This window comes from Orbicella faveolata, unplaced genomic scaffold, assembly GCF_042242905.1.
Source record: "Orbicella faveolata isolate gen_17 unplaced genomic scaffold, um_ofav_v1 contig_12, whole genome shotgun sequence".
Taxonomy (NCBI): Eukaryota; Metazoa; Cnidaria; class Anthozoa; order Scleractinia; family Merulinidae; genus Orbicella; species Orbicella faveolata.
The window spans coordinates 25,386,863-25,407,843 of NW_028301539.1; the positions used below are offsets into that span (position 1 = coordinate 25,386,863).

The window sequence follows — 20,981 nt, forward strand, 5'->3', positions numbered from 1 at the left end:
AATAGTTCAGTTGAAAAGTTCTCCGGCTCTTGTCTTCGCAGATGTTTTGATATAGACACATGTGCGGCAGAGTTTTCCCACGTAAGGTAAATTCCCGTCGCGACTGCTCGCCTGTAATAACGTCAGGGTAAACGGCTTCTCTTCTTCAAGCACACTTGAAGTGCATTGGAACTCAAGTACGCTTGAAGTGCACTAAAAGTTCTAGTGTGAACCCACCTAGTATGTTGCTTATTGATCTTTTCCTTTCCAAACACTGTCTGAACTGTATATGCCAACTTGCATAAAATTCAACATTTATTCTTATGATATTCCCGCGGCAAATGTTCGAGTGCAAATTTGATGCGCACACACCCGGCTATGACATTCAATCCAGTAATCTTTAAGAGCCAGTTGCTCCCCCCCTCCCCCCCCCCACCCCACTCAAGCTCTGATGTACCTGTATACCGGATATCTCGATCGAAGGACACATTTGCTATAATTATCTGTCACCGATCGAAATATCACATCAGAGTAAGTGGATTTTCCTCAAAAGAGTTGATCTAAACCACCTAGAAACCTCGTCTTGTACACACGAATACACGAACGCACCAATACGTGAACGCAAGACCACAACGGAGGGATACCGGACCAACCGAACTGGTGAACAAGAGTTTATGCAGATTGTGGAATGAATAAGAAAGCTAGCTTCATCATCACGTCTGTTTTTTTTTTTACCCAGCCTCAATCTAGCACTCCGAATAGAAATGGAAATCTTTGTGACGTGGAATACCCACGCTGCTCTGCAGGCATTTTCATCCTCCACGTAGACATGAACGCAACGCGACTGGACTGAAACATACCATATGAAGACATATGGGCATGAAATATACCATATGATCTTTCATATATTCATTTGAGATGTACCGTATCACGCACGCGATGGAAGAGGCAATTTCTGGCAACTAATACACTTCCTGATCTTGCAACGTTCCATTCTCGTCCTCAAAACCGCCTGGCTCATAATCGGCAATCAACAGTTACTATTGACTCATCTTCGGTGTCTTTCCCGGAGCATCCACTTGATTTTTAACTCAAACCATTCAATCAAACTAGAAGTAAAATTCTGATCTAAATAGAATGCATGTGTTTCATTGTGGAGGACCACTGAAAATTCCAGCGATATTTTCTGCTAAGAAAATAACGTAGTACATAAGTAAAAACCTTAGTCCAAGAATCTAGCCAATCCACGCATGCGTCTAGTCTCCCGAGCCACCTTTCCGTGATGCGAGGTCCCCGCCGGCTACGTGGGTCAGACGGCTGATGATGACGAGCCCAACTCTTTTGTAGAGATCTACTCCGAGACAAAATTTACTCGAGAGAATTAAATCTGACAGCACTATTATAGACCAATATTCCCAATTTTGTCTTAAAAGTGTTATCCACTGCTGACTTTAAATGTCAAGAGTTAAAAACATTTGACGAAATTCGAGAAATTGTTACTGATCTCGACCTTAGCGCTGTCCTAAAATAACTTTTCTATGCTTGAAAACAACTGTTCCTGGTTAAATCAACGTGGAAAGTTTCGTTTTCGGAGTGATTTGCGTGGAGACTTGGCTTTAAAATATGCTGCATGCACAAGAAGTAAACAATAAACAAGCTCCTTGTCGCCCGTTTGTTTTGCGATATAACAACTTTTTTAGATTCTAAGCCTCGGATAATGCATTTCCTGCTTTCTGATTGGTTCAGTGAGTCTCGGTGAGTACAGCAAGTTAAAAATTTAGTTAATAGTAACACTGCTACCGTAAATACTCGCTTTTGATCAGTTGGAAGTTGATCAATTTATCCCAAAGTGTATCGATAGCTGATCGCATTTTAGCAAGTCAACGCTTGGAAATGAAAGGTTTGCCTTTTCAGACGAACAAAAAACTACTTATGAAGAAGCAGCAGTAACCCAAAAACAGGAAAAAATCATCATATCAGAAACGTGGCTCCGCACGTACTTGGAGTGGGCTATTTACCGCCGCCGTATTGTTATAGCGGACCTCAGGGGGCCCGAAGGGCCGCAAAGCGGAGCCCCATACTCACATAGGAAAGAAAAAGAAACCCATGAATGGATTTTCTCATGGTAATCATGGCTAGCGGTATTGCTCGTGGGCGCGTACGACAGCGGAGTTGCCCAAGATGGCAGCCCAGGATGACGGCCATGCAGACATGCAGCCTTGGTTAATAACGTCTTTGTTTGATTTTGCTTTTGTTTTGTGTATTTTGAGATTACTCAAAGTCAATACAGAAGGCCAAGCAATCTACCGAAAACCTCACTGCAAAGTTACAAACCTCAAATGAAAATTCGCTCTTATCCTGGATTAGCTTAATCGGGCTTTGCACAACCTGGCCCAGGAGCTCCGCTTTTAGGCTTGGTTAAATACTAATTTTCGATAACGCCTTCAGTGCCGCATTTTTTGCCTTCAATCTGCGTTGAAAAATAAAACAATTGCAGGCTCAAAAATCTTCTTTACCCTCCCCTCCCCAGCAAAAACTTAATTATTGATCCTCTTATAAAAGCAGTTTTATTCACCAGTATAAATGAAACACAAACAGTGAGGTAGAAACAAACCTACAACTACTGGCTGTAGAAAAATAACTATAATACAATTTGATGTTCATTACTGAAATAACGATGAACAAATACTCTTGTTAGTTTGTGTTTGGCTTGAAGACTGAAATAGACCTAATTAATGTTCACAACTAGCTCGTTTTCACCGGAGAACGAAAGCCTCGCCGTTTCTTTGCCGTACCCAGAAATTATTTTCGTACTGTGACACTCAAACAATACATTACTAACATTTAGAACGTGCAACTTCGGATTAACGTTTAGTTGTACAGAGTGTTTCCACATGACGTCACATAGACTACGAGTAGTCCCTCTTTCGCTTAGTCCGTCGTGCGTGACGCGAAAGGAAACCGCGAGAAAAAATGGCCGCACGAAATCCTGGGGGCGAGAAGCGCGCGAAAGGGCGCGCTCTTCGCCTCCAGGATTGTAACTACTTGTAGTCTAGACGTCACATGGTGTACATGTACCAAAACCTGTGGGATTCGAACTCTTTTCTTATGTGAACACTTTCTTCTGTTCCAAAAAATTTGTATGGCTTCTGGCCACGTGACTGAAAACACTCTAAGCAAAGCGCTAGAAAGATGGATTATCAACACAAAAATATTACGTTAAATAATTTGAAACGGGCTATCTCTATCACACAGTGGCGACGTAACTAAATATTGTTTTTACACATAGCACGAAAAGATCGCTTTTTCGCTGGAGCTCCTCAGCACTGAACTGTTACAAACGAATAGTAACCCGATGGGTAACTAAGGGAACTAGGTGACTTCTGTCGCGCGAAATCTCCAGCCCAGCACCCATCCTGCAAAGTCTGGTCGTGGGGAGATCTGGGGACAACATTCGAATGTAACACGTACAAACTACCTCACAACGGGACCACGTGAACAAATTTTAGTTAAGATTTAAATTATTGAAAACAGAAAACTAGAACCATCTGATGAAATACAAGCCTAACATAGCGTAGACTTGCGGTTGCAATACCGACAATACCGTGTACAGGTTAGGTTAGAAACTTTAGAAAGCAACCCATGTGAAATGATTAAGTCTAAGCTATGTTTAGTGGACATCATCTAAGCGTGTTCTAGCATGTTCACTAGGTCAAAAAACACAGTTGCAGGAGGGCAGGGCTGACGCTTTTTCATTCTACAAACAAATTACAATACATCTTATCATACATTAATTACTGAAGCGTTTCTGCAAACATTTACAATTTCAACACTTTAGCTAGTGATCGGGTGATAGCAATACCGCTCTTCGAATTCGTTAAAGGACTACAGAACGATAACACGCATTAGTAGTAGAGTGCCTTGCTTCGTATCCAGCTTCAGGCCCTTAACCAGAACTTCATGTATCCACAAGTTAGCCGACATATCTTAATGTCCTTCTTTCTATCTGTCATCATCTTGCTTGTACCGTCACCTAAGTTGCCAGTTTCACGATGCGGTTTTAAGCAATCAAGTCTTCTTCTTTTCCATCCGCGTATCATCTCGGCAAGGTACCTCCTCTTCGCCCTCTCCCCTTTCCAGCACCCCTTCCAAGGGGCGTGGTCTTGCCTCCCCTGCCTCGGGTGCTCCGTAGACTTGCTTGGCTTGGCGCTTTGCTCACTGAAGACAACAAAATAGACGCGTTGTGTTTAATCAAGTAATCCAATAACATTCATAACCCATGTGAAACCATGATCTTAGGAACAAGCCCTCATTACGAATTTTTAGTTTTAAATGAACCTGGTATTTCTCGCTGAACAACAAAGCCCTAATTATCTTGCTTATAACAAAGAAATCGTTTGATTCCAAGCCAAACAGCAAGCTGTTAACTCTCGCATGGCGAATATTGAAATTCTGTTTACTGGAACACAGATTTGCCGCGGATTCAAGGAGCACGACCTGATCACGTGCGAGTCGAAAGTTCAAGTTGTTGTTTCCCTAGGGAGGTAGTGAGTTTTGACCCATGATACGTGAAACGTTCTCCTTCAATCGGAAAACGTATTTGAGTTGGGAGGTATAACAAAACAAAATGTTGCTTCGTTTACCTAATTGTTGCTGCAGTCTGGCCTTGTTTGGTGCACATTCCTCTTTCAAATGTTTACTCCATACCTAGCTCCACAAAACATAGTTTTCATTAGTAACAAAGCATGCCACATCTAAAGAAAATATCGAAATTCCAAGCAAACAATGCCACACGTACTGCTCAGTAGCTTTCAGTCAAATGGAAATTGACACAGAAGAGAGGCAAAGGTAAAGGCTGCATAAAAAGCCAAGTGGCCCATCAGGTCGAAGCTTATCTCCGGTTTCCGTAGCATGAAACGACTAGGAGTATTTCTACTCCTCCCTAGATGGGATGCTAGTCCATCCCAAGGTTATCCACAAGCATTAAATTCGCCGGAACCCATTTATATACCTGGGAGGAGAGGGGCACCGTGAGAGTAAAGTGTGTAGCCCAAGAACAGAACACAATGTCCTCGGCCAGGGCTCGAACCCGGACCGCTCGATATCAGGAGACGAGCACACTAACTATGAGGCCACCGCGCCAGCCAGGAGCGTCACGAAATAGGCAATCCTGTGAGGTGAATTTTCCTCTCAATGTACAACCCGAGCGGCTCTACACGTATTTTCACGCTCCAGTTCAAAATCTACACAACGCGTGTAGAAATATCCGCAGAAGGGCTAAAAACCACGTCTAAAAATAACGTGGAATAGGATTACCCTCAGAGTAAGGCATAAAATATGGGTATCAACTATTTCACCCTTTGTCCTCTTTTGCCAGACACTCGATCTACAGATTTAAATAAACTTCCTAGTGCATACAAAGCCACAAAACTGTCACAAAACTTGCCTCATCTCCTTTGCCAAGCGTTTTGTTGCACAGAATACAACGGGGACCCTTGGCCTCTACAACAAAAATATGTATGCAATTAAATAAACTGTCAAAGAACAGAGCAGATAAAACTGAACACCAGAGACGGGGCAAAAGCGCTTTTTTTAGCTCGCTATGCTGTCTTCATAAGGTCCCATCATATAAGGTCCCATCATATAAGGTTAATGCTGTTAAGTAACAGATGTGAGACGACACGTTACATAGACGAATTTGGCTAATACGTTTACACCTTTGTTGCCAACCCAATTCAGGTCTTGTGATGATTCATTTGAGAGGTGACAATTGTTCTGTTTGTACATACTCCCATGCAAACAGTCGCGCGTGATAAATTGCACAGTTGCAACTTTCCAAATGAGTCATCACGTGGTCTTAATTAGGTGGCAACACGGATGTAAGCCGTCTATTGGGATGACATAGCTGTCATGTGAATCCCAGATGGAAACCGTCCGCTTTTCCGGTGTTAGTGCAAGACACACTGAAAGGAAACAGAACGTCACAGATACTTACGGCTGCACTTTTTCTCAGCAAAGTGTTCTTCAAGATCAGCTTTCAGAACAGCCTCCTTGCATCGCGGACACTGAGCAAACTTGTCACTGGAGTCACACTCAGTCAGCAGGTGCTCGCTGACGCCTGAGATTTCTGTCACCTGAGGGGAGGGGAAGGTAAGTATGACATGGGATTTTGCCACTCCAAGTTATCAAACTCAAATTGGCATTCAAGGGAGGGAAGGGTGCGTTACCTGAGCACAGTGGTCACATCTTTTTAACATGGGACAGCTCTTCCAGTAATGCATGTCCAACATTTCTTCAGTGAATGATTCATTCTTTTCGCCGCAGAAGATACACATCCTGAGAAAAAATGGAAATGACGAAACTGGTCATGGTCAAAAACAAAGGACTCGGAAATCATGACCGTGACAGTGTTTGGATATAGGATCTTAACTACCATAGATTTTTACGATTTTAATTCTCCATTTTCTACTTAGTTTTAGTTTCGATTGAGAAGATGTATCAAACACTCAGGGCGTGTTTCACCACATTTCCAAACACCTCGAAGTTCGACAAAAATACTCCGCTACACGTCGTATTTTTAACTCTCTTCTCGGTGTTTGTCATGTATCAAACACGGTCTTTCGTGTTTGATACGTGACATGAACATTGTTGTCAGCAGGAAAATCATGCCACAAAATGATGCACACTCTTACTTTGAAAGTGGAAAATAGGAAGGAGAATTCTGAGATTACAAATTGCTTGACAGATACGGAAGTTGATTTCCCGCTTACAGCGATGCGATCTGTTCTCCAACTACGCAGATGCAACTGTTTGGTGTTGGTTTGCTGGTTTTCAAAACTTCCCAGCCAATCAAACGACAAACAACTGCTTAAGTAAGTTTCAAAAACACTTTTTACAATTATGTGACGTGTGGTTACCTTGACAATCACATCTACAAACGCAACAGTACTATCACCTTGCTTATGTCTTACCTGTCTACGTCAACCTGCTCCTCTGTAAAGAAAAAATAAACAAGATACTTGTTAATAGCGCAAAATTATTTATCTAGAACGCTTTCAATTTCCGTGGCAAAAATCAGTGGGATTTTTTCGCCACATAGAACAGTACAACTTTTCAACAAACAAAATTGGACAGAGCGAGTTTGTACCATTGGGAGCATTCGAAAACCTTTCAGTGGAAAAGACTGTTCCCTTTCATTTCCCACCGAAACGACTGCGTTTTTCATCAAGGAGCTTGGGAATAGTGTGAAAAAGCAAATGGTACTGTTCCATTTATTTATCTTTTTTTTTCATACAAATGGAAAGGGCCCCAAGTAACCATTTCCTGTCACGCGCCAAGCCTAGGGGGAGCAGGGATGGCATAGTGGTGAGAGCGCTCGCCTTCCACCAATGTGGCTCACGTCCGATTCCGGCCCGGGGCCATATGTGGGTTGAGTTTGTTATTGGTTCTGGCCTTGCCCCGAGGGTTTTTCTCCGAGTACTCCGGTTTTCCTCCTCCACAAAAACTAATAACTCCAAATTCCAATTCGACCAGGATAGAATATTGACGACCCGCATGAAAACCAGTTAAGGCTGATGTGGCTTCCTCTCTAAATATTATAATTTACTTATTTATTTATTTATTTATTTATTTATTTATTTTGGAAATTCCTATTTAATGATACTCTGTGTGAAGACATACTATCCCGACAGTCTCCACTGTAGGACTGCAGGCCCAAGATGCTTCATGGGATTACTGTAGCATGTCACATGACCCCCTGAACACAGTAACACCAGTAAGATACTTCAAGGGGCCCAGAAGCTGGTGAACCAAGATCTTTGTGACATGCCATAGTTAGAAAAAGAATGCCGTAATCGTTATAAATATGCAAATATTTCAACGGTTTAAATACAAAATAACCCCTGCTTGTAACAAACACAACTACTGATGAAATATGAGGAAAGTCGAATGTACGCAAATAGTGAAACTAGCGACCCGGTCAAAAAAAAAAAAAGAAAAGAAAAAAGAAAGAAAACAGCGCAAACCAAAGGATATTGATGAAATGATATATGTGGCGGATAAGTAACTATCACAACTAATGGCGAACTGCCGGCTAATATGAAATTCTTGTTTACTAACCTTTAGCTGGCTTAGGGGAGCCTGCTTTGTCAGATTCCTGGAAAACAAGATTGAGGATTCAATCAGAGTTACATTCATTTCAAATCCATGCAAAGACATGAAGTGGTTATTCACAGCGTTAATTCTCACGTGCCGTACTTGTCAAAACAAACAAGATTGCCAGTAAACAATCAAACACAAACAGAAGATTTATATCAAGTTTCTACCAACCCCTGCCATGTCTCGGAGCGCTTGAAGCTGAGCCTGCAAAGCTGCAATCTAAGATGAAGAAAAACGATAAAACGTTATCAAAAGGCACCTGTTAAACTCTGCAATCACGAAAAACAGTCCGCTAGTATAGTAACCACCAAAATTCATCCCCGGTCGCCGGATTTATGGGGTTCCATCGTCCTTGCAAGTACACTGTACTGGAGACAATACAACTTGATAAAGACAAAATGCCACAAGATTTTGAAATAAGCCCTGTGCTTACATTTGTGCAAAAGGCTCTTCCGATCAGTAGACTTATTTGTGGGAGACAGGCTTTCCGTTTACTATCGTGGAAGGCATTATCGGAAGGAATATAGCGTTTCGAAAGTGCGTGAGTGTGTATATGGAAGGAGTGTCTGAACCGTTTAACGTGCGTTCAAGAGAACCGCATGATAAATATCACTGAACACAACGATATAAAACTCACGAGCGTCTGCACATACTGTACAGACAAAATACAAACCCTGCTCGCCAATAGGGGGCTTATAATCGGAAGACTCCTATTGAAAAAGAGCTAAATCTAAACATAAGCCTATGGATTTGGGTGGGGTAGGGGACTAGTATCAGAATGTAAACTAAATTCATTCCTGACAATAATCATTTGTTGGATTGTGCCATTAATAGACCGTATTCGTATTCAGTATTAATTTCACTGTTGCACTGGAACTAGCCTGCAACCGAGACTAATGCGGTGAGTCTTTTCACATGCAAATGACATTCATCTCTTTTTTAATGCTATTCCCCCTCATGGGCCTCCATTACAAGCTAGTTCCAGTCCAGTTCCGAGAATACGAACCTCAGCTTGCTTGGCTTTCTCTGAGTTTGCAGTGGCCGCCTTTGCTTGTGCCTGTCAGTCAATGGTCAGATAAAAACATGAAATAAGAAGAGATACGAATCATAAAACCATGATGCAAATAGCTCTGAAGTGCCATCAGTTGCAAAGACTGAGATAAATGCCCTTTTTCTAAATTGAACGCTAAGCGAGGATGATTTAAGCCAAAACAAGGCTGCTGAATGTGCTGTACATAGCGCAAACACGAAAAAGCTTCAAGGGATAGAAATGGATTTCTCGCCGGCTGAGCTTGCGAAAGAGGCGAGAAATTAGGTTCTTACACACTGAAGCGGGGGCTGGGCCAGAGTTGTGTGGCAGGCAAATGGCATTCAGTGTGTGAAAAGTGCATACAATAATGTGGTTGGTCGAACCTACCCTTCTCTCAGCTTCAGTAGGCTTGCCGTCGATCTTGTCAAACCCGTCAAACAGGTTTCTATAAAGCGGGTTTTTCCTAGTGGCCGGCTCATCGGGTGGAAGGTAGTCACGAACAGTGTCCTTTACCTAAAAAAAAAGGAAGTAGGTTCGTGATCTCTCCCTCAGAGAACCAGTTTTCTTTTTCAAACGAATAAAAATGCAAAGACGATTGCAATACCTTCTTGTATAGCTCTAGTACAAGCCGTGACGCCGGGTCTCGCACATCACCACTGGTGTGTTCCAAGGCGGGCAAAACAACCTGGTAAATTCAATGAATCTCTCAATTTATCATTTAATCATCTTACATTCAAACTGTTCAAGCCATGAATGACAGGTTAAGTTATAGTCTGAGGATGTATTGGAGAATTCTAATCTTATTTCTTTCTTGTTTCATTTATTTTATAAAAATAAAAAATGATCTTACCCTCATTATATTTCCAGTGGAAAGGCTCCTGGCAAAGAAAATAGGACCAAAAAATGTCTTAGAAATTTACTGCAACCGTTCGGCCAGCAAGTAAGCTACAGCTGAGCTAATATGGAACGTTTTACAGTACTTTAAAAACTAGGCCTCACTGAAAATTAAATGCAGTCCTTCTATGTCGTTGTAAACAGTATAAAAACGTGGTTACGCAACTAGTTTCCTGAAGGAAGTGGTCTCCCACGGTTACGATGTCGTTGGCGAGTTTAACAGCTAAAAACAATCCTGTATGTTGACAACGTTGCCAAACTTACCCAGGTTTATCTGAATCCAATTCGAGAACTGCAAGAAGTTTCTCGATGATCTCAATTCTGCTCTTGTACATCCTTGGCTGTGATTATGCAAGATAACAAAAATAATATTAAGCTGAAACGGTTCGAACAAGTTAAAGTTAAACTACAATAAGTACCAAAATCATTCCCAGCTGAGACTCGGAAGGGAACACTTCAAGGGTGACCATTGTGATAATTAGGGAGATTCCTCAAAATCGCAATGTTACGCATCCCCAGTGCGCACGATTGTTGCATCGTTGGCGCGCGTAAATACACAACATCAAGAGATTCCCTTCAAGCTTAGCTCGATGGTGAAATAAATGTTCATTTCCTCTTCAACGAGCATGGTGGCCTATGTTTTTTTATTACATACTTTTGGTGTACGAATTGTCCTGTTTAAGTGAGTCAAAAACAAATGTTTGGAAGACATAGTTAAAAGCGAGCACAAAACCGTTACTCGAGAATGCAAATTTTGACCTTGAAGACAAGGAATCGACGAACTTTTTGAGTCGATATAGTTTAAAATTGTGTGATTTCCTCCCTCCCCCATAAATTATATAACACATTGTTCCACATGCTTTCAAGTATCACTGCAATAAACTGTGCTTCCAGCTACTGCAAAATGTAAAGGAACCGATGAAATTACGCGCGTGATAAGTGCCAGTACAGGCGTAAATGGGGTAATATTTATACCTAGTCGTACCTTTTTGGTTCGCTTCGGCGGCATATCAGGCGAGTTTGGTCGAACCATGGTTCGTATTTTGGCGAGGCGTGGTCGAGTCAACATACCCATCGCGAGATCAAACGAGTCCGATATGCCGCCGCAGCGGGCCAAATGGTACGATTGGGTATTCACCGTACCCAAATTCGGTCAAGTGTGCATGATATCGTAGACATATCAGGTCAGTGACTTGATATCGCAGGATATCGGGATAGTAGACTCGACTTCTGATTGTCGAGATAATTGCGAATTTAGGTATGGTAAATCTTTTTTGAGAGCAGGATGACCTATCTTTTTTACTTTATTTTTCGACAGTGTTTGGTGCGGAACAGTTTGGGAAAGTTTCTAAAAAATCATTGGACAACGTTTATTGCTGAAAAACCAGCTTAACCCACCATTTTCAGGTCCGTACAGAATCAATCTCAGGCCTACACTAAACCTGCAGAAAGCGACTTACATCTGGCGCTCCCCAGCCATTTACTCCATATCTAAAGTACACAGAACAATACTCACTGCAACTTGGTGTTTCGATTTAAAAGGCCGTGTCGCATGGTCTGGTATAACACCTAGAGGCTAAATAAAACAAGAAGTAATTAACACAGTCTTACTACCACGAAACAACAACAACAACAGAGTTTGCCAGTATAATGTTCTTTTACATCTGTTTATCGGTGAAAGACGATATAAAAATGGACAAGAATTGCCGAGAAAATCTGATTTAAATCTGTTACCTTGCGTGACTTATTTATTTTATCAGAATGGCAAGATAACTTAGGTATACACAAGTAGTCATGTTTATAGTCAAGAACAAGCAGCCATTCAAATCTTGAGTAACGGAGAAAGATATCTAACCTTGATGTCTTTGTGTACAGCCAGCTCCATAATCATTGCAGTGGCGGCATCGCGACTTCTTGCAGCCTAATGGTTAAGATCAATATGAATAAGGCAGTCGTTGTTATTGAAGAGGGAGGTCATAAACGACTAATGGCGACGGAAAGAAGCTGAAGCTAATAATGTCCGAAAAACATGTTTGACCTAAATGACTTGATAAAAAGAGACGCTTTACACGATAAACATGTTTAAGGTAGTAGATACCCGCAAAAATGGCCAAATTTTGTCAAAACTGGAGTCCAGAAAGTATGACCACTGCAAACCATATTTAATCATAACTTATGCTACATTAAGACTTTAAGTCTTCAGCTACCTGTGGCAATAAGTTTTAAGAGGTTTCGTCAAATCCTGGCCGAGCTAAGGGGTGTTGACTAGGACCCCTACTGTGAAATAGCTACAATTTTGGGGCAGGTCAATCTCCTTCAAAACCTGTCCTAATTGGGCCGAATTTTCGTTGCAAATGCAGGAGACATGGTAGAATGCAATGACCTACTTTTCACCAGCTTCTGGGAGGGTTCTGTTTCCATGGCAACAAGCAAACATAAAAGAAAACTTTTTTCCAGTTTGGCACTCATTTAATGATCTATGTTTCACCTGTATGGCTTCAAAAACTACATCATTGCATTCTACAGGCAAAAATACACACCCCTGCCAACTTTGGTGAGAATTGGACAATTCGTTCTCTCAAACGACCTGCCCCTAAATTGCATAACCTCAAAAAACGTAACTTTTTCATCCCCAGATTTTACTACATTTTTGAATAATGAAATACATTTGAGACATTCTCAGCAGGTAAATGTTATTTAGACCTTAATAAAAAAGTATCTAAATAATGTTCGAAGTGAAAAATTAAAGTCCAAAAGCCCCAGGCTCATATGTTGGCCCCTCCTGCTCCTCATTCCTTTCACTGCGGCTTTTTCACTGACTGCGACGAATTTGGTACTGTTGTTTTGTTGCCTCTGAGGACTTTTCTGCAGGTGCACAGAGTCTCTGTTTATCAATGGCTGTCAGACCAGACTTGCAGTGCTCTCCAACCGCCAGGTTGAGCCCTCTTAGCATTGTTTGGACTGCTCTAGCACCCCATTGAAGAGGCAAACAGCAATAGCGCAAGCTGTCAACACTGTCTCAGGACCAGCAAAGAGTTTTTTTGGACTGATGTCCCAAACAAGGTGATTTAGGGCCTCATTATTGTTCTGTGAGAGGCCTTCCAATACACTTTGGAGAAGGTTTCTGTCCCACAAAGCCTCAAATGTGGGAAGAATCTCTTGCATCACAGCAGGGGCCACATTCTTTGGGCTGAATGTGTTGGTGCCATTTGCCTGATCACACTGCCATTTGCACCATGAATCAGGCCCTTCAGGACAGTAGTCATGAAGTGGAGTGTCTTCAGTTGAGGCATAGTGGTTCCAAATGTGAATAGAAGCTGATCTTCTATTCATATCATCGAAATGGGATTTCCCTCGAATAATCCTCTCAGATGTTGGAAGCTCCGTGAAAGTTTTGCAATCATTGTTTGAGCATTGCAACACGAGAGTTCTCGCCAAGCCACAACCACTAACCTCTTCAAACAGTTGCAAAGTTCCTTGAAAGCACTCTTTACAAACAGCACAGGCTAAAATAACTCGCCTTAGAATGTCGACATCCTGGAATCGATATCCATTTGGCCTGTTGTAGGACTCCTTGCTCGATGCCTGAGACGAACTGTCATCTTCCAAGCGAAGCTCCTTCGCGGAGGGAGTTTTCTCTTTCTTCGAGTTAGGTTCGTCTTTAGGTTTCCGTGAACGTTTTCCCCGCGTAACCGATCTTCTAAGCGATCGAAATTTAGTTCTTGGCATTTCTAAGCGAAATTCTTCGAAAAAGCGAGCAAAAACTGTCTTCAAGGCGAGAGAAAGCTAAATGTATTTTCACACTTTCGAAATATTGAGTTCCACGTTTCGGAAAGCTTCACGCTTCGTGTAAACTTGGTTCCAGTCTCCTCACGGTATACAAAGAAGTCCCAGGCGTCTCTGGAACAACGAAATCGGGTTTGGGTCTTTCGGGGTGCGTTTTGACCTCGAAAATTGACAAAAAACAACGCGTATGCTAGCTGGTTACCATAGAAACGAGAAATAAACAAAAAATATACAATTGAGGGCCCTTTAGATTTTATTATTTTTAAAGTGCGCAGGATAAGAAAAGCAAAAAATAAGCTCAGACATAAAAAATTTAGATATTGGGGAGGGTTTGTAGCTGCAAATAAGTTTCTTTCAGAATGATAACTTTTTTATGATTTTGCGGGTATCTACTACCTTAAAACCACCTGAGACACAAAACTGGACAGCATCTGCATGTAATTAACAATTGTTGAATGACGGAGGTTAATTCAAATATGGTGATTTGTCATAGGCGAGCAGATCAATTATCAATATCATTATTGTAGGAAGTTATTTGCAGGTCACGTGGCTAGCTCTCGACCAATGAAAAGGAAGAAAACACGCATCGAATGATAACATAACTTACCATTTCACCAGATTTTGTTAACAGAGGAGGAGTTGTCTGAAATAAAGGACAAAAAGCTTGTACTTACTTTCCAGAAGACCCTGAAGTGACTTCATTATAAAACAAAAAAAAGATCAACTTTTCTTTCTTTAAGTAAAGACATGTTTGCTCAGTTTGTCTCACAGAGATTTGCTGTGTTAGCGTTTGACATATTTGCTTGGATAAAAGTCTAATACTCAAAACACCAACTGTTAAGTTGAGGAATATCCTTGAGATAAATTACAATTTCTGCTAATAAAAATAAACCAAGTACCTTTTCAGCAACATGGGACATTTCTGATTTTACAATTCTAAAGAAAGACAAGAAAGAGTAGTAGACAGGTCTATAATCAGAACAGGAATATGATAAAATCACGCAATACATCGACCAAGCACAGACAGCAAGGCCTGTCATCAAGGACACAACGCATGTATCCGCGAATCTTATGCCCCGTTAAGACTACTCCGGAGGAATTTGAAAACGCAGTTTTATTTCTACATTTAGGCCTACCGTCCACTCTAATCCGTCACGAAAACGGAACTTTTCGAAAACGCTTTTCAAACCGGAGGAATTTGAAAACACCGGCTTTGCGCTTTAGTGTGGATGGAAAAATTTTCAAAACGGAGCTTTTCGAAAACGATGACGTCACGATGATCATGTGACTTCCCTGACTGAGTTTTCCTCAAACACAAATCCAAAATGACCGGTAATTGTGGCGTTTTCAAATTAATTTTCTCCGGCGTAGTGTGGACGGAAAACGTTTGAAGCGTTTTCAGGGTGAGACCTCGGTTTTCAAACTTATTCAGCGTAGTGTGGACGGAGCTCAACTTAACTACCGAAAATAGGGTGTTCACCACACAAAACATTTGAGATCACATTCATTCGATTACTGTTCGTATCAGCAGAGCAGTATTTATAAGAGTATGTTTCAACAACTTAAAGCAAGTCTTTCAACCACTCTAGGCCACTGAACGTTTCAGTGTAAATTGAACATCGTGAAGGTAAGAAAAACAGCTCCACAAAGAGTAAACATACTTTACCCGAATGTACAAAAATGAAAGTCTTACTTGTGCCGAGGAATGTACGTCTTGATCAAGGAACGTAGCACCTCAAGACAGGCATTAAACACCTGCAACAGTCCGGCATTCAGTTAAAGATAAAATCATTTAGCTCCAGGGGACTTATCACGAGCATGATAACGAAGATTCAGATCCCAAGAAGCATATTTCCTTTGATGGAAGTCTTACTATAATGGTCCAGTTCTATTAAAACTCCTGCATTAGTGCACTGAAGCTATGAGAGGGGTGTCACAATCCTTTTTCAACTACGCATGTTTGAAAGTGTCAATTAAACTAAATATGATGGGATCTTAAGGGGCACCATCACGGCGAGTTTTCAGTGCTGCATTTTAAGTCACTTCATTTTAAGTACCTTCGCTATTGTATCAGATAATCCCAGAACACCACAAGGAAATTATTAAGTTGGCTGACAATTGTTTTCTGGGAGTGTTTGGTACACGGGCGAAGGTATTAGTCATAATGAGAGCACTCTTTTGACCGAACCTACAGCGACATCTGTGGTGATCAAATCATGATAAGTACTTTTACGTGGCATTTTTATACATGCGCAGTTCTCCAGATTTAGATGAAAAAACGATTGTTACCGGCAACAAAAACATCAAGATAAAAAACGGTCCAAAACATACGTATTCAGTTTGGCTTACATGAAAAAAACACCTGGAAAACATCACCCTTTGCAGTTGAAAATTACGTTACCATCCTTGATCGGCATTTCACTACATATGAGGTTTACAAGTCTTATTAAAAGTGTAAAAAAGATTTAATGAAAGATTTTAATGTCGAAAAGTTACATAGTAAAGAATTTCTTAATTATTTAAAGAACCTAGCAACAAGCTTACTGAGAATACTTGATCCTTGATTCCTTTCTGGATGAGGAACACAGTCGCTTTGACAACAGTCTTGGGATCCTTGTCTGATGCCAGTTCAGGGCTGTCAGAAGTCATTTCCTTCTCAAGGGTCTCCATGGCTTCCTGACGATATTTCCATTGCTTTGAATACGCATGTTGAACCTAAACGATCAGTACATGAAAATGTATTTCTTTTTAAGTGTTTGATTAGGTTGCTTTGCATTATTTTCCATTGGGATAATCAGACCTTTATATACTACTCCTTGTGTATATCACACCACTTGACGCCGACCAGTTTACTCGAGGCTGTTTTTTCCTTATTGTAATTATCGTTGTGTGAAATAGCGTGTAACTTCTTTTATTCTCTGGCTTGTATCCTGTATTCAGCGTGTCTCAGATTCTTGTTAATAAACTCGATTGCTGGCGGCTTCCTCCAGTATTTGGTGAATTATTTGTCTCCTTTACTTACAATAGAAATGCTTTCTATTGGGCTGCGCGAAGCAAAAGAAAATAGAATTCTGTTTTATTTCAGACTTTGGGATCTAAGTTTTGGAATCTGGCAATCACAAAGCGGTAATGAAGCCAGTTTTCAATATTATTTTTTTAAAGTTGTCGCACCTTTAGTAGATGAACAATCGCGTACTTACCAGGTCCTCTCCAAACACTTCAATGACAAATGCTGCAGTCCTGAGATCATTCTCTTTCAAGGGCTCAGGTCCGTCTGTCAATCAATACAAATCTTACTATTGTTATAACCTGCAATATTACCATGGAATAACAAGAATATGTTGCAAAGACAACCGAGACTGAAGACAACTCATTGAGGGTAAATACATCTAAAGGGAACTAAAGACTCCAGTTACAAAATAATACAGAGTGCATAAGGTTCTTGTGACATGCTAACTTGCTATCAAACTACACTGTGAATGGTCATAAGCCAACTGATTGTAACCTCTTTCACTTTTTCGGTTATTGTGAACAACTTCAAATATTGCCAGTGGCATTATTGCACACATATATCCTAAAGCCACTGGAATTATAAAAACACTGCGATTGGTGCTGGTGTTAATATATTAAATTATTACCCCCTGAATTTGTTTCATTCTCTTTTGGACTGTCCACCTCTGGTTCAGCTTCTGGAGATCTTAAATATGCAAGAAATAACATGACAACATTTAATCCAAAGTGTTCAACATCATGCTTGTTTAGTTGCCTGAAATCTGTTAGCCTGTTCCAGGTGTTTGATTAGTCATTCTCTCGCTCGCCTCAGTCCTCTTTCACTCCCCACTGGCACACAAACTGTCTAAGATCCTAGAACAGGTTAAAAATCTGCACAAGAATACATTACTTGCAAAAAAGATTCGGACGTTTAATTTTTCGACATTTCTTATCTTATTTCAGACAAATTTCGGACACTTTGCCGAAACATAGCTAGAGTAAATTTATGCATACAAAACAAGAATTAGACTGAAACAACGTCAAAAGATGATGAACCCTCAAGATTTTACGAATGCAGCGACGACAAAATAACACAAATTCTACCAAGCCGTTACATATGTCAAGCAGTGTCTCAACTAGAGTTCACTCCTTAAAGCCCGCCATAAAGAAAACTAAGAGCTTTGGAGTTTCTTCAAAGTTTTATACTGTACTCTAAATATTTCGGAAGCTTGAATTTTCGGACGGTCTTATTTTCAGACAATGTTTTTGTCAGAAATTAAAATCGCCCAAATTTTTTTTGCAACTAATGTTACATTGAAGCTGAGAATCCATGAAGTAAATGAAAGGGCATTCGCCCGTCTGTCTCTACTGGTTTTATTTATTATTGATGAAAATTGAGTAGTAAGTGTACGAGACATGTTAGACATCAGAAATCTAAAATTAAACAATGAAACAAAACTCTTGTAACTCCATATCGCGTTTATAACCTTTTGTTCAATGCTGGGAGAGGTCTGTCGTCAGCAGCATCATCCTATGTGAGAAAAACACACGATAGTCAGTTTTCACTCAGTTATTATTAAACTTGGCAGTATGCTCTGATTGGCACAGTGTCGCAAGGAGGAAGAATATTTAGTAGAACCCCTCAGATTATCTTAAAGGAGGTACGTCACGGTTTGCGCACCTTGAAAAGTTAAGAGTGCCTGCCTGTAAAAATCAGACAAATTCTTAATTTCGCGGCAAGGGTCGAAAATTCGATTTCGCTCATATTCTTATGGTAGATAGGCTAGGGCATGACAAAAACTACTGGATAGTTTTTTGGGGAAAATACCTTTTATTTCAAAGAAATATGCAAATTACCAAATTCCGTTAAAATCGTCATTTGACGCACCATTTTATTAAACAAGTTTGAGAGCCTCGCATGCAAAACCACATCATTCTTCCGTCTTTAAAACACTCAAATATTTTTGTGCAATGTTTAAATGTGTACTGGGTTGATTTTAGGGAATGTTGCGTTGTCTTTTTGGGTGCACAATAATTAAATTTCGATGACATGTATTTCATTCACTTAAAAGTACTTCGTGAATATAATTAATTTTCACCATGTGCGAAACCTTCAAATGGACTAAGCTTCTGGTGGTTGAATTGCAGAAGGATGGTCTACAGATTCCTGTAAAAATTTCTTTGGGCAAATGATTGTGAGCGACGCGAGAACTTTTCAAAGTACGTCAAAAACGCAAATATTTGACCATCCGTCGTCAAATTTCAATTCACGGGTTAGACGTATATTTTAGCATGCGCCACATGACTTGACCTATGTTAAGTTGAAATAGACACAGAGCTGATAATTTCGAAATGTTCTAACCTTATTTGCTGTAAAAGGCAGGTCCAAAGCCGATTTGACGTGTTTCTCTCACCATTCGTCGCACAAAAAGCAGAAGTTTGCTTTTGTTTACATAACGTCCAATGTACATCGCCAACTGTCAACTTATTTAACGGTCGAATACGATGAATCTGTGACCCTCGTTCGACACATATGATCACCACTGCATCTAAGTCAAAAACGGCTAAGTCATTCGTAGATAGTGGCTTGCTTTGCACTACACCAAAATATTACGTTTGATCATCATGGTTTGATGGCTTGAATCCTTGCTTGCAGCGGTTCCTTGTTCGTCACGCAATTCTGTCATCCCATTTTAGGGGGTAGGGGTGGGACAATTTCTATCCTAATACGTAAGGCTCCGTACGGCTTGGAATCACTGGGAGCACACAATCGTGTTGAGTAGGAAGAGATTAAATTAAGAAAGGAAAAGAATGAATAATTTATCATTTCCCCTGTTGTTATCTTTTACTCGACCACCGCTACCTACCATGCCCCTGCGTAATACTGTAACGTTAAACTCATACTTAGGTCTTTTCGCGCTGTGCAATTATTTTTGGTTTACATGTTATACAGTGGGCTACCCTCGGGGAAATAGGTGGCGACCGCTTAATGGGGCTAGCCGCTTAAATAGAGGTTGGTGTACCTTGAATATTTAATATATATTATTTAAGGCTCCGTACGGCTTGGAATCACTGGGAGCACACAATCGTGTTGAGTAGGAAGAGATTAAATTAAGAAAGGAAAAGAATGAATAATTTATCATTTCCCCTGTTGTTATCTTTTACTCGACCACCGCTACCTACCATGTCCCTGCGTAATACTGTAACGTTAAACTCATACTTAGGTCTTTTCGCGCTGTGCAATTATTTTTGGTTTACATGTTATACAGTGGGCTACCCTCGGGGAAATAGGTGGCGACCGCTTAATGGGGCTAGCCGCTTAAATAGAGGTTGGTGTACCTTGAATATTTAATTTTTCACTATCGGGCTATAAATTTCTTGGTGAACATGGAGTCAATTCAATACAATCATGATAGACGTGTGTTTGAATTATCACTCGTCATGCACCTTCAATTTCAGACTCTTATCTGCCATCGCCCTTTCCAAAACAAAGTTCTTAAATTTTGGGTGGCCGCTTAATAGGGGTAAAGACAATAATGAAACCGTTATCAGAATGACCAAATGATGGCCGCGGAGGTAACCGGTCAATAGGTGTTTTATTTACAATATTTCACTGACGATAATTTTGGACTGTATTGACAACAGTTCTCTATTTTCTGTTACATACCAATGCCTCGCCACTAAGCAAACAAAATACGCCAAATAAAATGGCATGGCCAGGGCTATTTACTCACGTAATTACTAATTAAATTTAGTCTGTTTTTCTCACGGATTAGACACGTTGTGATTTCCTATTTTTATTTCAGCTAGTTCTTGCTTCATTAATCTATAATTTTTTTATGGCGATTTTCTTAAAATTCTAGTGAGTACAGGTACTAGCTTTATCAGCTGTTGTCTGAAACATCAGAACGTACAACAAACGTGATTTGGACCGAGGCCACGTACACTATAGAATATGATTATATAAATATACACATATATTATTATATATATGAAAAAACAGATGAACAATGATTAAATTGTTTCACTTATCCTTAGAGTACTCTATACAAAATAGATCAAAATGTGCAGCATATGCCGTGACAGCATTGCGTGACGAACAATAACGGCTATAAGATTGTGCTGCGCCGACACGTTTATCAGC

General features: G+C 40.5%; 1 protein-coding gene across 1 annotated transcript in view; it reads right to left on the reverse strand.

Moving 5' to 3' along the window:
* Positions 1–2,527: 2,527 nt before the first annotated feature.
* LOC110045962 (centrosomal protein of 104 kDa-like) overlaps positions 2,528–20,981 on the reverse strand; it is a 33,195-nt gene continuing 14,741 nt past the window's right edge. The window contains exons 17-38 of the mRNA XM_089282980.1: positions 18,325–18,368; positions 17,485–17,543; positions 17,047–17,120; positions 16,391–16,561; positions 15,540–15,601; positions 14,746–14,782; positions 14,454–14,489; positions 11,916–11,981; positions 11,577–11,636; positions 10,325–10,401; positions 10,017–10,044; positions 9,771–9,851; positions 9,554–9,679; positions 9,143–9,193; positions 8,308–8,355; positions 8,098–8,134; positions 6,951–6,972; positions 6,207–6,315; positions 5,975–6,113; positions 5,426–5,481; positions 4,623–4,686; positions 2,528–4,197 (exon numbers count right to left, since the gene is read on the reverse strand). Of these exons, the coding sequence (XP_089139106.1) occupies positions 4,076–4,197; positions 4,623–4,686; positions 5,426–5,481; positions 5,975–6,113; positions 6,207–6,315; positions 6,951–6,972; positions 8,098–8,134; positions 8,308–8,355; positions 9,143–9,193; positions 9,554–9,679; positions 9,771–9,851; positions 10,017–10,044; positions 10,325–10,401; positions 11,577–11,636; positions 11,916–11,981; positions 14,454–14,489; positions 14,746–14,782; positions 15,540–15,601; positions 16,391–16,561; positions 17,047–17,120; positions 17,485–17,543; positions 18,325–18,368 (1,569 nt within the window). The 3' untranslated portion in view covers positions 2,528–4,075. The remainder of the gene's footprint in view (positions 4,198–4,622; positions 4,687–5,425; positions 5,482–5,974; positions 6,114–6,206; positions 6,316–6,950; positions 6,973–8,097; positions 8,135–8,307; positions 8,356–9,142; positions 9,194–9,553; positions 9,680–9,770; positions 9,852–10,016; positions 10,045–10,324; positions 10,402–11,576; positions 11,637–11,915; positions 11,982–14,453; positions 14,490–14,745; positions 14,783–15,539; positions 15,602–16,390; positions 16,562–17,046; positions 17,121–17,484; positions 17,544–18,324; positions 18,369–20,981) is intronic.